We start from the raw sequence: 13,944 nt of genomic DNA on the forward strand, positions 1-13,944 counted from the left end.
TTATTCATTCTGTTTGGAAATGTCCCATCACCGCTTGTGCCCAGGACAAAAGTGAAGCGTGGAAAGATTAAACAACCTACACAAAGTCCCACAGTTCTGAGGTGGCTGTCTCAGGAACAGACTGTTTGTGATGACAAGCCTAGAGGTTTTCTTCCAACAAGCAGATGGCTTTGACTATGTACCAAGCTCTTCATTAGTTATTAGTTAGGTTTTTCAGATTTTCACCATGCCTATCACCACCAAGGCCTTCAAACTTGGCCTTCTGACCACTGTGTTGATATGGCAAGAGTAAAGTAAACCATAGCAGATCATGGTGCCCCGTGCTTCACTGATGTTCTTGGAAAACAGATGACTGGGAAGCAGATAAGAAGAGGAAGGAAAAGGACATGTGGGCATGCCCTGTGGCTGGAGGCATGTTTAGCACTTCAGAAACTCTACGCTATTACAACAAATAGATAACATATGACTTTCTTAGCAGAAAATCTAGCTTTGAACAACTGCCCACATTTTCAGAATTGTTATGGGAAGAAGTGTTGCATAGCAGGAAGGATTTGAGGTTAGAAATACCCATCTACATGATTTGGGGCAATTGGCTGAGCTTTCTTCAGTGTCCTGTTCATTGTTATCCCCCCAAAATCAGTTGATGAACCTATGCCATAGGATTCTTGTTGGAAGGCCAGTCTCTAGTTAGGAATGAAATAACCCTCCTTAATCCCACTGAAAGGCTTACTCTCAGGCCCAACTAGCTATTACATGGTGATGGATGTCAACATTTCTGAGTCAAGGATTCACACGTTTGATAGAAGCATCTTATTTATTTTCCCTGATTCTCCCATCTGAACTGCCCTTCTTCCTCTGTCTCTTACACAACATTTGACATCACATCTCTGCTCCTGCTCATCCTTTTTTTTTTTTTGGCTGTGCCACACAGCTTGAGGGATCTTAGTTCCTCACTAAGGATTGAACCTTAGCGAGGTTCAATCCTCATGAGGATAGAACCCATGTCCTCAGCCGTGAAAGCACAAATCCTAACTCCTGAACCACCAGGGAATTCCCTTTTGTTCATCTCTTAAACCTCACTACAGGTACTAGAATCTTCATGAAACTTAGCTTACCCACTCTGGTCCTCATATGTATTTGCCTAGAATTCCTGGTACTATGACTATATCAGTGTTGTACTTGATTATTTGCTGATGTTGTCTTCCAACTCTTGTGTATAATACTTGCCACTTCAGGATCTTATGAGAACTGTATTTTAAATGCAATAGTGATCAAAGTCTTGGGCACACAGGAGACATATAATACTGATGGTGTATGAGAAAAACTTATGAGTGAGAAGGGAGATGAAAAAGAGGTTGGGTGAATACAGTCAAACCCTTGGTATCTGAAGGAGACTGGTTCTAGGAATCTTAGGCAGATACCCAAATCCAGGGACGCTCAAGTCCTTTGTACAAAATGGCATATTACTTGCATGTAACCTACACCTGTCCTCTCATATACTTTAAATCATTCCTAGAATACTGATAATACCTAATACCATGTACATGCTATGTAAATGCTTAGCATGTAGCAAATTCAAGTTTTGCTTTGAAGGACTTGCAAAAATTTTATATTTTAAAAAAGGTTGGTTGAATCTACAGATATGGAAGCTGTGAATATGAAGGGCTGACTGTACCTTTTTCTTCTTAGCTTTGGAAGAGTAGATTCAGGTATAAATTTTAAAAAATCATGTTCATTTGTTAGAGGATATAATTTTAGAAAGATAATTTTAGAGAAATATTCTTCCCTTATGACAAAAAATATATGAAAAGAAGTGCTGTTCCTTTATCTAGATTAGGATTTCTGGGAAAAAAAAAAAAAGATCTTTTACTTGAGTGAAAAGTGAAAGTCAATCAGTTATGTCCAACTCTTTGTGACCCCATGGACTTTGTATAGTCCCTGGAATTGTCCAGGCCAAAATACTGGAGTGGGTAGTCTTTCCCTTCTCTATGGGACCTTCTCAACCCAGGGATCAAACCCAGGTCTCCTGTATTGCAGGCAGATTCTTTACCAGCTGAGCCACAAGAGAAGCCCAAGAATACTGGAGTGGGTAGCCTATCCCTTTTCCAATGGATCTTCCTGACCCAGGGATCAAACCAGGGCTTTCTGCATTGCTGGTGGATTCTTTACCAACTGAGCTATTTGTTTTAGCTTAAAAAGTCATGGTAGCTTTTTGTTAGTTTAATGAAAACCTACTATATATATTTTGAAATTTTCCAGATTATGGAAGTACAACAGAGTATCAGAAATGGTCTAAATTTGCTCCAAATTTACCTTTCCATTGATGAGACAAGACAAAGGTTAAAAAAGAAATCATAACATAAAAATTCAGCTGAAGACAAACTGCAAGAATGTATATAATTTAGACAGAGATAAATGACAGAAACACATGGTCAGGAAAATTAATGAAAGATGTATTTGTATTAATACAATTTAATTTATATTTGGAAGTCTATAAGGAGGTTGACAGAGAAGATAATGGCACCTCACTCCAGTACTCTTGCCTGGAAAATCCCATGGATGGAGGAGCCTGGTAGGCTGCATTCCATTGAGTCGCTAAGACTCGGACACGACTGAGTGACTTCTTTCACTTTTCACTTTCATGCATTGGAGAAGGAAATGGCAACCCACTCCAGTATTCTTGCCTGGAGAATCCCAGGGGACAGGGGAGCCTGGTGGGCTGGCGTCTTTGGGGTCGAACAGAGTCGGACACGACTGAAGCGACTTAGCAGCAGTAGCAGCAAGGAGGTTGAAATAATTGGAACCTGACTGAGAAGATTCTTGACTTGTTGTGTTTAGAAAATAATAGTCATATGTTAAAAGATATGACAATTCTCATCAAAATCTATATTTGGGGTTTCCTTCATAAAACCTAAATATGTCTGCACACTCAAATAAAATAAATTAATAATATGTCTGTCAATATTTGAATAAAACCTATGCAATTTAGGCAACCACTGTCATCTGTTTAATTTTTAGCAGGTTGCCAATGTAGAGTTCTCAAACCTGACTTATGCTTTGACTTTTTCATTCAAATGGTTTTGCTTTATATCCAACAAAGAAAAATCTATATTTAAGGGCAGAAATCATCTCTAGTAAAATTCATAATTTATAAACATTCATAATTCTATGTCTATTAATTTTATCTACTAGTAACTTTATACAGGTCATACATGTGTTTCTATATGTGTATATTAATACAAATATATTTCTCAAGTGCATTTTTAAGGCATTGAATATTTTTGCAGCTTTATAAAGTTTATCATTTTATTCTGTACTTGGAAATGCCTCCCAAATATATTGGTGGGTCAAATGGATCATTATTTTGCTATGTCTATCAAAAAGAGAGTGAAATTTTCAGCCTCTTTTCTATTTGATTTTCTCAAATAGTTTTTGAGTCACACTCAAACACAAATGAAATTTTCTGTCTAAAGCAAATCTTCCTCTTAGAGACAAGTGGCAGGTTTAAGAATACAACTTAATCCTGGAATCATCTTTCTGTTTTATTAATTTTCTCAGCTACTTACTATTTGAAAGGTACATATTTAATTATAGTTAACTCTGCATAAGTCAACATGAATATTGTGTATAAGCTATATAAATTTCATACTTGGAAGAAAAATTGGAGAAATCTAATCACTTTCAGGGTCAAACAATAAAGAGACTATGGATAAATTTTTTTAGTCATAGTCAGTTTCTTTGTGAATGAGTCAGCTGAGTTTGGATACTTGTAGGGGATTGAAGATTTCTAATATCAAATGTATTTGTGAGCTCACAAGATAATATTGTCAATGAATGGTCACTAACCCAATGATCACTAATAAAAGTGAAACTTTTAGCCAAAGAAATCATAACTTTTGCTTGAGGTATGTAGAGAGAATAATTGGTGAATTTGTTCTTCCTTGTTCTGCCTATTAGCTTCACCTCTACACTTATTCGTTAGGTATATAAAAACTACATAACAGCTAACCACACTTTCTGAGATTACTACATCAGATCTCCTACGTAGCAATAATGAGCGATACCAGGAGTGGGCTGGGGCTGGAAGAACCAGGCAGTTGGGGCGGGGGCAGCAGAGGCACACGCAAAGAAATCTGTGGGTCCAGAGTGAATGGGGAGAAGGCAAACCCAGAAGACTAGACCAGGAGATGGTTGTGAATCTAGGGACCCAAAGGTCAGGGTGAAGGCACAGGTTCAGAATCCAGCTAAGTCTGGGTAAGGTATTAGCAAGTAGAAATAAACCCGATCCAAAGGCAAAGCCTGCTTTGGTGGCCTGAATGGTGAGAGAGAGACGGTCACAGTAGAGCAGAGTTTCTCAGCTTCTGCATTCTTGACATCTGCGGTCGGAGAAGTCTTTGCTGTGAGGCTGTCTCACGCATCACAGGAGGTTGAGTTCCATGCCTGGCACTGACTCTCTAGTTGCCAGTAGCACTTCCCTTCCTCTAGTTGTGAGTAACAAAAATGTCTCCAATTGTTCTTGGAAGGGCAAAATCACCACTATTTGGGAAACCCTACAGTAAAGAAATTTGACTTTCCCTCCCAAAAAAGGGAAGGTGGTGACTTGACCCTATCTTTCAAGTTTCCAACATGAGGATTCTTTGATCTAATCTCAAAACTAAGAAACGGAATTCTTATTATGAGGGAAATTAATGTCCTTAAATTCTCTGTTAGGACTTGAGTCCAATAAAAAAACTGACTTCCTCATTCAAGATCAGAACTTGTGTTTTTATGCTTTGTTTTTTATATTCACTGAAAATTACACAAAATAAATCCTACCCACTGAAAAATCCAAACCTTTTATGTAAAGAACAAAGAGATTTCTGACTTGAATCATACAAATATTACTTGCTGTAGGCTATGAAATGACACATGTAACTATAAATTATTTGCAACTAAAGTGTATGATAATTCCATAAGCTGCCACATCAGACTTCTAACAAATACTCCCAGAAAGAAAAAGTCATGTGTACTTCACCCACAGAAAGCCATAAAACTGTTCAAAAAAACCTGTTGCTGGTTTCTTTTTTCCAAAGTTCCTAATGCATTTCCCTGATGGGCTCTATTAAGGGATAAATGTGTCTCCCCAACACTCATATTTTGAAGCCCTAACCATCTGTCCAACCAGTCCATTCTAAAGGAAATCAGGCCTGAATATTCATTGGAAGGACTGATGCTGAAGTTGAAACTCCAGTACTTTGGCCACCTGATGCAAAGAACTGACTCATTTGAAAAGATCCTGATGCTGGGAAAGATTGAAGGCAGGAGGAGAAGGGGATGACAGAGGATAAGATGGTTGGATGGCATCACCAACTCAATGGACATGAGTTTAAGTAAGCTCCGGGAGTTGGTGATGGACAGGGAAGCCTGGCGTGCTGCAGTCTATGGGGCTGCAAAGAGTTGGACACGACTGAGTGACTGAACTGAACTCTCTGTGACTACCTGTAGATAGGGTTTTAAAGAAGTAATTAAATTAAAATGAATTTACTGGGGTGGACCCTGATCCGATATGAATGATGTCCATGTAAGAAGAGGAGACTGAGATAAAGACACACAGAGGGAAGACCACATGAAGACACAGGAGAAAGACAGCCATCAACAAGCCAAGGAGAGAGGCTGGCGAGTAAACCAGCCCCTCCAACACCCTGATGCTGAACTTCTAGTCCTCAGAACTGTGAGAAAATAAATTTCAGTTGTTTGAGCCATCCAATTTGTGACACTTTATTATGGCAACCCTGATAAACTAATACGGACACTTTTCCATCTTCTCCCGTGATCCCTGACTTCCTAGTGACCACTTATCTACAGAAAATTGTACCACACGACCTGGATGAGTTAGATGGAATTTGATTTTGAAATCTGTAATATGGTACCAACTTGACTCATATTAGAGTGGTTTCATGAGGAAAAACTCAGACATTATAAGGAAGAGAAGCCTAGCAGATTTGAAAAGTGATGAGAATCAGATGAAATCAGGGAGACTTTCTCGATGCTCCAGGTGCCTCTTAGGATTTGACCCCAGCCTTCTCAGAAGACCCTCTTATTACTTGTGTGGTGACAGATACTATTCTCAGTTTTAAAGTACAGCTCTGTTAGTCCCTAGCTGAATGTCTCACTTTTCTGAAGTGTGCATCATTTTCCATATCGAAAAAGTAGGGCTGCTATGGTGCTGACTTTCTCAGAGTTATGAAGATTTGACTGATTTACTCTATGTATCTTATGACTGATAGAAAGCAATCCATAAGGTTAGCTATTATGCCTGTTAGTAACATCAAGCTGTAGTTATGCATGTGCTGTATCTTTATTATGATCATTTCTAGTCTAACTTCTATTGTTTTCTCATTCATTTTGCCTTAGTCTCCATTATGAAATTTAAAGATATGGGACCAAAGTATCCCCAAACACAGAGATCTGGTTTAACATAAAAATGACTTTTCCCCTAAACTATGATCATTACTGCATTGGGAAGGGTTAAGAAGACTAGCTAGATAATCTGAAATCAGTCCAGGGAGTATGTGCAAGTCAGAAAAATTATATTCCAGTCAAAGATAGTATGGTCATGAATTAACCATAAATTCAAATTATGGACAGATAATGTATATCATCTATATTAGCAGTCACATATTCTATTAGAAGTTACTTTTATTTCATATTTCATATTTAGAATTTACAAATGGCTGATGCCTCAGCATTGCAGAAATACTGAACAATATAGGAGGATTTTGACATTTAGTTTAAAAATGTACTTACTATTATAAATATGTAATAGAAATAATTTCATGAGCACGGCATGATTCAAAGCACTGATGTGAAACTGAGAATGATTTTATTATTATTTCACTCGCTTGAGTGCTAAGATGCATTTTGGATTTATTTAAAGTAGCAATTTTCAAACAACAATTTATTTGCATAGCTATTAATACATTCTAGATCACTAAAACTGTCCCATTTTTTAAAACCTGTAATATGATTTTTGGCTTTGCATCACTGGAAATACCTGCTGATGGATAGATTTGTTTTAACAGCAATGCATTATACTTATACAATTATTATTTTTCTCATATGTTAGAGTGAAAACAAGTTTTCATTTTCAGAGGTTTCAAAATGAATATGATGTCATTATTGCCAAATATATCAAGGAATCCGAAATCTATAAAATCTTATAAATCATGCTGTGGTGTTGACAAGACATTTACAAGCACATACCATAGCCAGTTGCATTTTTTACATGAATGGACGTTTTCTTTTAAGAAGACTTTAAAATACAGAAATCTGCTCAGTGTGATTATACAGGAAATAGAGAAGATGGAACAAGGAGATTGAAACAGAAAGAAGCCATGAGATTATGGAGAGAAGAATTTATTAAATTCAACTCATATCAGCAGCTACTTATTAAACAGCTATTATGTGCTTTATATTCTGGAAAATACTGAGTTGTTTGAAAAAAATGAATGCAAGTGAAACAAGGAGGGGAAGGAGGAGGAGGAGGAAAAAGAGAAAAAAGATCACAGCCCTGATCTTCTTCATCACATGGGAGTCTCTCTGGATTGACGTTATGTTCCAGTTAGGGGGACACTGTAAAGTCCCAAATGAAATACACTTAGCAGGTTCACCTTTCAAGTATAACATTACAGAAGATTTCAGATCACCCAGGAGAACTTAGCCCATCTTGATCATCTGCACAGAGTGGAACACCTCCAGCATTTTCTGTAGCTAGGCAACCGATCCTGATCTGAGGGTGGAAGGGGCATCCTCTCTATGATGAGGCTATGAAAGGTTGCTTAAGAGGGTGACACGCACCAGCAGCCTTCATTCACACCTTCCTACCTGCCAGAATCACTAGTTAGATGAAAGACCATTTGAGATGGACATGAAAACCTCAAAAAAATCTTTCTGAAAGGCAGGCACCACAGTGTTCATCCATTCAGTTCAGTCACTCAGTCATGTCCAACTCCTTGTGACCCCATGGACTGCAGCGCGCCAGGCTTCCCTGTCCATCACCATCTCCCAGAGCTTGCGCAAACTCATGTCCACTGAGTCAGTGATGCCATCCAACCATCTCATCCTCTATCATCCCTTTCTCCCCCGCAACGTCAGGGTTTGTTCCAATGAGTCAGTTCTTCACATCAGGTGGCCAAAGTATTGGAGCTTCAGCTTCAGCATCAGTCCTTCCAATGAATATTCAGGACCAATTTCCTTTAGGATGGACTTGTTTGATCTCCTTACAGTCTAAGGGACTGTCAAGAGTCTTCTCCAACACCAAAAGCATCAATCTTTGGCATTCAGCTTTCTTTATGATCCAACTCTCACATCTATACATGACTACTGGGAAAACCATAGCTTTGACCATATGGACCTTTGTTGGTAAAGTAATGTCTCTGCTTTTTAATACGCTGCCTACGTTTGTTGCACAGAGTCAGACACAACTGAAGTGACTTAGCAGCAGCAGCAGCAGCTAGGTTTGTTGTAGCTTTTCTTCCAAGGAGCAAGCATCTTTTAATTTCATGGCTGCAGTCACCATCTGCAGTGATTTTGGAGCCCAAGAAAATAAAGTCTGTCCCTGTTTCCACTGCTTCCCCATCTATTTGCCATGAAGTGATGGGACCAGATGCCATGATCTTAGTTTTTTGAATGTTGAGTTTTAAGCCAGCTTTCTCACTCTCCTCGTTCACTTTTATCAAGAGGGTCTTTAGTTCCTCTTTGCTTTCTGCCATCAGGCTGGTGTCATCTACATATCTGAGGTTATTGATAGTTTTTCTCACAATCTTGATTCCAGCTTGTGCTTCATCTAGCCTGGCATTTCACATGATGTACTCTGCTTTGAAGTTAACTAAGCAGGGTGACAATATAATCTTGATGTATGCCTTTCCCAATTTGGAATCAGTCCATTATTCCATGTCCAGTTCTAACTATTGCTTCTTGACCTGCATATAGGTTTCTCAGGAGGCAGGTAAGGTGGTCCAGTATTCCCAACCCTTTAAGGATTTTCCACAGTTTGTTGTGATCCACACAGTCAAAGGCTTTTGCGTAGTCAATGAAGCAGAAGTGGATATTTTTCTGGAACTCTCTTGCTTTTTCTGTGATCCAAAGTATGTTGGCAATTTGATCTCTGGTTCCTCTGCCTTTCCAAAATGCAGTTTCAACATCTGGAAATCCTCAGTTCATGTCCTGTTGAAGCCTAGCTTGGAGAATTTTGAGCATTACTTTGCTAGCGTGTGAGATGAGTGCAATTGTGCGGTAGTTTCAGCATTCTTTGGCATTGCCTTTCTTTGGGACTGGAATGAAAACCTGACCTTTTCCAGTTCTGTGGCCACTGCTGAGTTTTCCAAATTTGCTGGCATATTGAATGCAGCACTTTCACAGCATCATCTTTTAGGATTTGAAATAGCTCAGCTGGAATTCCATCACCTCCACTAGCTTTCTTTGTAGTGATGCTTCCTAAGGCCCACTTGACTTCACACTCCAGAATGTCTGGCTCTAGGTGAGTGATCACCCCATCATGGTTATATGGGTCATGAAGATCTTTTTTTGTGTGTAGTTCTGTATATTCTTGCCACCTCTTCTTAACATCTTCTGCTTCTGTTAGGTCCACACCATTTCTGTCCTTTATTGTTCCCATCTTTGCATGAAATGTTTCCTTGATAGCTCTAATTTTCTTGAAGAGATCTCTAGTCTTTTCCTTTCTGACTTTCCCCTCTATTTCTTTGCACTGATCACTTAAGAAGACTTTCTTATGTCTCCTTGCTGTTTTTTGGAACTCTCATGGTAATTTGAATTACCTGGGAGCTGTCTTTACTATGGCTGAAAAAAGTACATAGGGTACTGGGATGCAGCGGAACTACGAAAATAGCAAGGTATTCACAGGCTGGAAGAGGGATAGTGGGGGTGATATTCAAATGAACCAAGAACAGTTAATGGCACATTCAATGGATGTAAATCATTTACTCAAGGTTCTTTAATAACCCTGAGGTTTCTCCTACTTTCTAAAAAGTAGTATGAAATAAGATGAGAGCCTACCTTTTTCAGATTGCCCTAGAAAGGACTGCTCTCTCCACTGCAATTTGGGGAGAAGAGGGATGGAATGCAGTAATAATCTGCATTGTGCCTACAAATATTGATGGGTTTCGTACAATTTCTAGACCTGGATGACTTACAAGTGTGGGGAAGAAATCACAGGACATGAAATTTGGGGCAAGAGAAAATATCGTTTGGTCCAGCCCCTCACTTCTGATGTGAGGGGCTGAGACTCAGGAGATGAACCACGTTTCCCAAGACAACACAGTCACCTGGCCGGAGCAGGAGGTATCACGCCTGGATTTCCTGTCGCCTCCTTTAGATCTTAGCAAGGAAAACACAGGTTGTCAGATGTGACTGGTGTATGGAAACCACACTTGTAAGACTATGTAGGCGGCAAAATAAAGTAGTAGAACTGCAAGTGACGCCCTCATGTTTTCACCTTCCAATTTCAGGGGAAACAAACTGCTTTACTCACCTGCTGGGAAAAACTCGCCCATTTTCTTTTTGTAGATTTTAAAGTCGACCTCTAGGAAGACACAGAAGATGATCCGATCCACCTAGGGGCAAACAAGAGATACCTAAAGTGAGAGGAAATAAGGCAAATGCATTCCCAGAATATGGTCTTGGAACAAAAAATAAACGGAAGACCCTCTCACAGACTCTTGCTGCTATACTGCTAACTCTATGAGAACACTGAGTTAAGTTCACACATGTGAGTGTGTGTATGTGTGTTTGTAAATGCACTCTCTATGTAAATAAACCCATGGTCAATTTGGTGGAAAGATGTTGCATAAATCAAATAAGAAATAATAAATGACAAGAAGCCACTTTGCAGCAAGCTATAAATAAGATCTGAGATTCCACCAGGATACCTAGACTTTTATGTTCTATTAAACAGCCACACGAGAGGTGTACGGTGGAATGACAATAAAGTATGTCAGTAAACAGAGAGCTCTTTGTCCTACCCTTGTTAAACAAATATATTTATCAAAACTGTTAGTATTTGAACATGACCCAAAAAGCTTCACACAGTATAATTTGCATGCAGTCACTTGCTTTTAGCTTTACATACTTGGAAATGCAGCAGAAATAAACTGTAATTAGCTGACAGTACATGAGGCCAATGTAACTAATCTGGTAGGTTATTACTGAATAAGGAAATGCCACTTCAGAAGTAAAATGTTTGCACGGTCCCTGTTTTCTGTTTCAAGAGCTTCTGCATGTAAGGAGTTTCTCTGAGACATTCCTAGAGTAACTGGTACCAGAGAAGAGAGATGGGGTATACCTAACAGCTCACGGATATCTGATGTTAAATCAGTGACTCAATTTTGTGTCTTGAAAACTAACACCCCCTTTGTTCCTTTATTTTAACAATGTACAAAAAGTTAAAATTTACTCCATCCATCAAATTGCAACTGGCAATTGAATGGAACATCAGTAGGGAACAGAAGTGGGGTGTATGTGTGACAGCACAGGAAAAAACCCAAATGGATTTCATCTTCCCAACCTCTCAGCTCTCCCAGCCTGTAGGGGACAGAGTCACATGAGCCAAGTCCCAGAGTTCCTAGGAGGAGAGCGATCTATGTGACTGGGAGGGTAGGGAGAGAATTAGGACACGAACAATCACCGGGGTTCCCTGATGGAGGCTCAGAGATGTGGCTTCCTGATCCTTGCACAAGGCTATACCCCCAGCTAAGTGGACTTCCTCCTGCAGTCACTGGTTTAACAAAAACCATGCATCCCCAGCCACTGTTCCCACAGGGTGGAGAAAGCACCTAGCCTTCAGAAATGGAAGGACTGGGTTACAAATAACCCTGCTTTCCTTTCCCTCTATTTACCTGAGTTTCTAGTGTCCAGTCCTGCCTACATGGCATTAACATTTTCGACAAATGCAAAAACAACATCAACTCACTCCCCAGGTTATGTATACATTTAGTTGAATCAGTGATTAACTATCTGTACAATACTGCATGCTCACCTCCAGTTTCCCTATGGTGTGTTTATGCCCTGTAGCTAAAGATAAAAATCATAATGTTGAGCATTAAAAATGAGTTACAAAAGGACATACATGCTCTGATGCCACTATACAAAATTTTAAAACACAAATATACAAGAATGTAGAGATTCATTCATAAGCACTAACTTCCAGAAATATATGTAGGAATATTGCATATGAACTTCAAGACAATAATGATTTCTGGAAACGGAGGGAAGGTAAAATGATGGACTGAAGTGAAGTGAAGTCGCTCAGTCGTGTCCGACTCTTTGAAACCCCATGGACTGTAGCCTACCAGGCTCCTCTGTCCATGGGATTTTCCAGGCAATAGTACTGGAGTGGATTGCCATTTCCTTCTCCAGGGGATCTTCCCGACCTAGGGATTGAACCCAGGTCTCCTGCATTGTAGACAGATGGTTAACCATCTGAGCCACCAGGGAAGTCCAAATGATGGACTGGTAAGGCTTTAACTGAATAGTGAATGATTTATTTATATAGAAAGAAAAAAGATTCAAGAGAAAATATGGTGATGGGTAACCACTATTAACTATGGGGTAGGTACATAGATATCATATTCTATACTCATTCTACACCTTTCTATATTATGAAATACATCATAATTAGGAATCCTAATATTAAAAATAAGATTCTGTTACTATTCAGTCATAAAAATGAAATAATATCATTTGCAGCAATATAGAAGGACCTAGAGATTATCATACTAAGTCAGAAAGAGGACAAACACCATACGATATCACTTACATGTGGAATCTAACCTATGACACAGACGAACCTATCTATGAGACAGAAACCGACTCACAGACACAGAGAGCAGGCTTGTGGCGGCCAAAGGGAAGGAGAGGCAGGGTAGGGGTGGGTGGGAGTTTGGGATTAGTAGATGCAAACTATTTTATATTGAATGGATAAACAACAAAGTCCTATTGTACAGCTCTGGGAACTATATTCAATATCCTGTGATAAATCATAGTGGAACATAATATGAAAAAGAATATATATATGTATTACTGAATCACTTTCCTGTATGGCAGAAATTAACACAATATTGTAAGTCAATTATAGTTCAGTACAATAAGTTTAACAAGTAAGATTCTGTGTTAGACATACTCTACTCTTCAGCTTCAGTAAACTACTTATAATTTCCAAACACCATAATAATTCTCACTTCTGTGCTTGTGATGGTTGACTTTTTTCTCCAGGCTTCAAATGATCGGATTATTTCTAAAGTCTTCTAATTGAGATCAAAATCAAAACAAGAAAATTTGGTTCAAAGCAGATCTAAGAAGAACAAGCCAAGCCAGACAGTCTCATTTGTACTCATTTCTTCTTATTTTTATGTCCGCAATATAAATTGTGGAATTAAAAAAACAAACAACACTTATGTTGCATGTGTGTGTGTGGAGTACATTTGTTGGGGGGAGGGAGGGTTAGTGGTAATGTTATTCATTGCTATTAAGTGTACTTTTAGGCACTACAGACTAAATCCAGATTTCTTAAATATTGCATGGAATTATAATCCACCTTTTAACATTTTAGAGTTTGTTACCATGGAAATGGTATGGGTCCAAAATTCAGCAGCCTGATTTATTTTTTTTTTTTCCCCACAGAGAGAAGATGGATGATGAGGGAAAAGTACTTTTACTTTAAACTAATTGGGTGGCCCAGTTCTCTGCCCTTATCCTTAGGCATAACACTGAAAATATCTTGGAAGCAAGTTAAATCCAAGAATTAACCTCATTTGCCAAGTACTTGTTATATACACATATGTGCGTGTATTCTCATACACATATGTATGCTTGGGGTTATTGCTGGATAAGAGCTCATTTAGCTGGCAAGCTCTGTGTTTATAAACTCATTATGGGTATTGGTCACCACTT

The 13,944-nt window shown here is 38.9% G+C and overlaps 1 protein-coding gene across 1 annotated transcript in view; it reads right to left on the reverse strand.

Annotated features, from left to right (window-relative positions):
* Nucleotides 1-13,944, reverse strand: part of MACROD2 (mono-ADP ribosylhydrolase 2) — a 2,305,531-nt gene that overhangs the window by 202,285 nt on the left and 2,089,302 nt on the right. Inside the window, exon 9 of the mRNA XM_070382044.1 lies at nucleotides 10,529-10,610. Within this exon, the coding sequence (XP_070238145.1) occupies nucleotides 10,529-10,610 (82 nt within the window). The remainder of the gene's footprint in view (nucleotides 1-10,528; nucleotides 10,611-13,944) is intronic.

This window comes from Bos mutus, chromosome 13 (assembly GCF_027580195.1).
Source record: "Bos mutus isolate GX-2022 chromosome 13, NWIPB_WYAK_1.1, whole genome shotgun sequence".
Taxonomy (NCBI): domain Eukaryota; kingdom Metazoa; phylum Chordata; class Mammalia; order Artiodactyla; family Bovidae; genus Bos; species Bos mutus.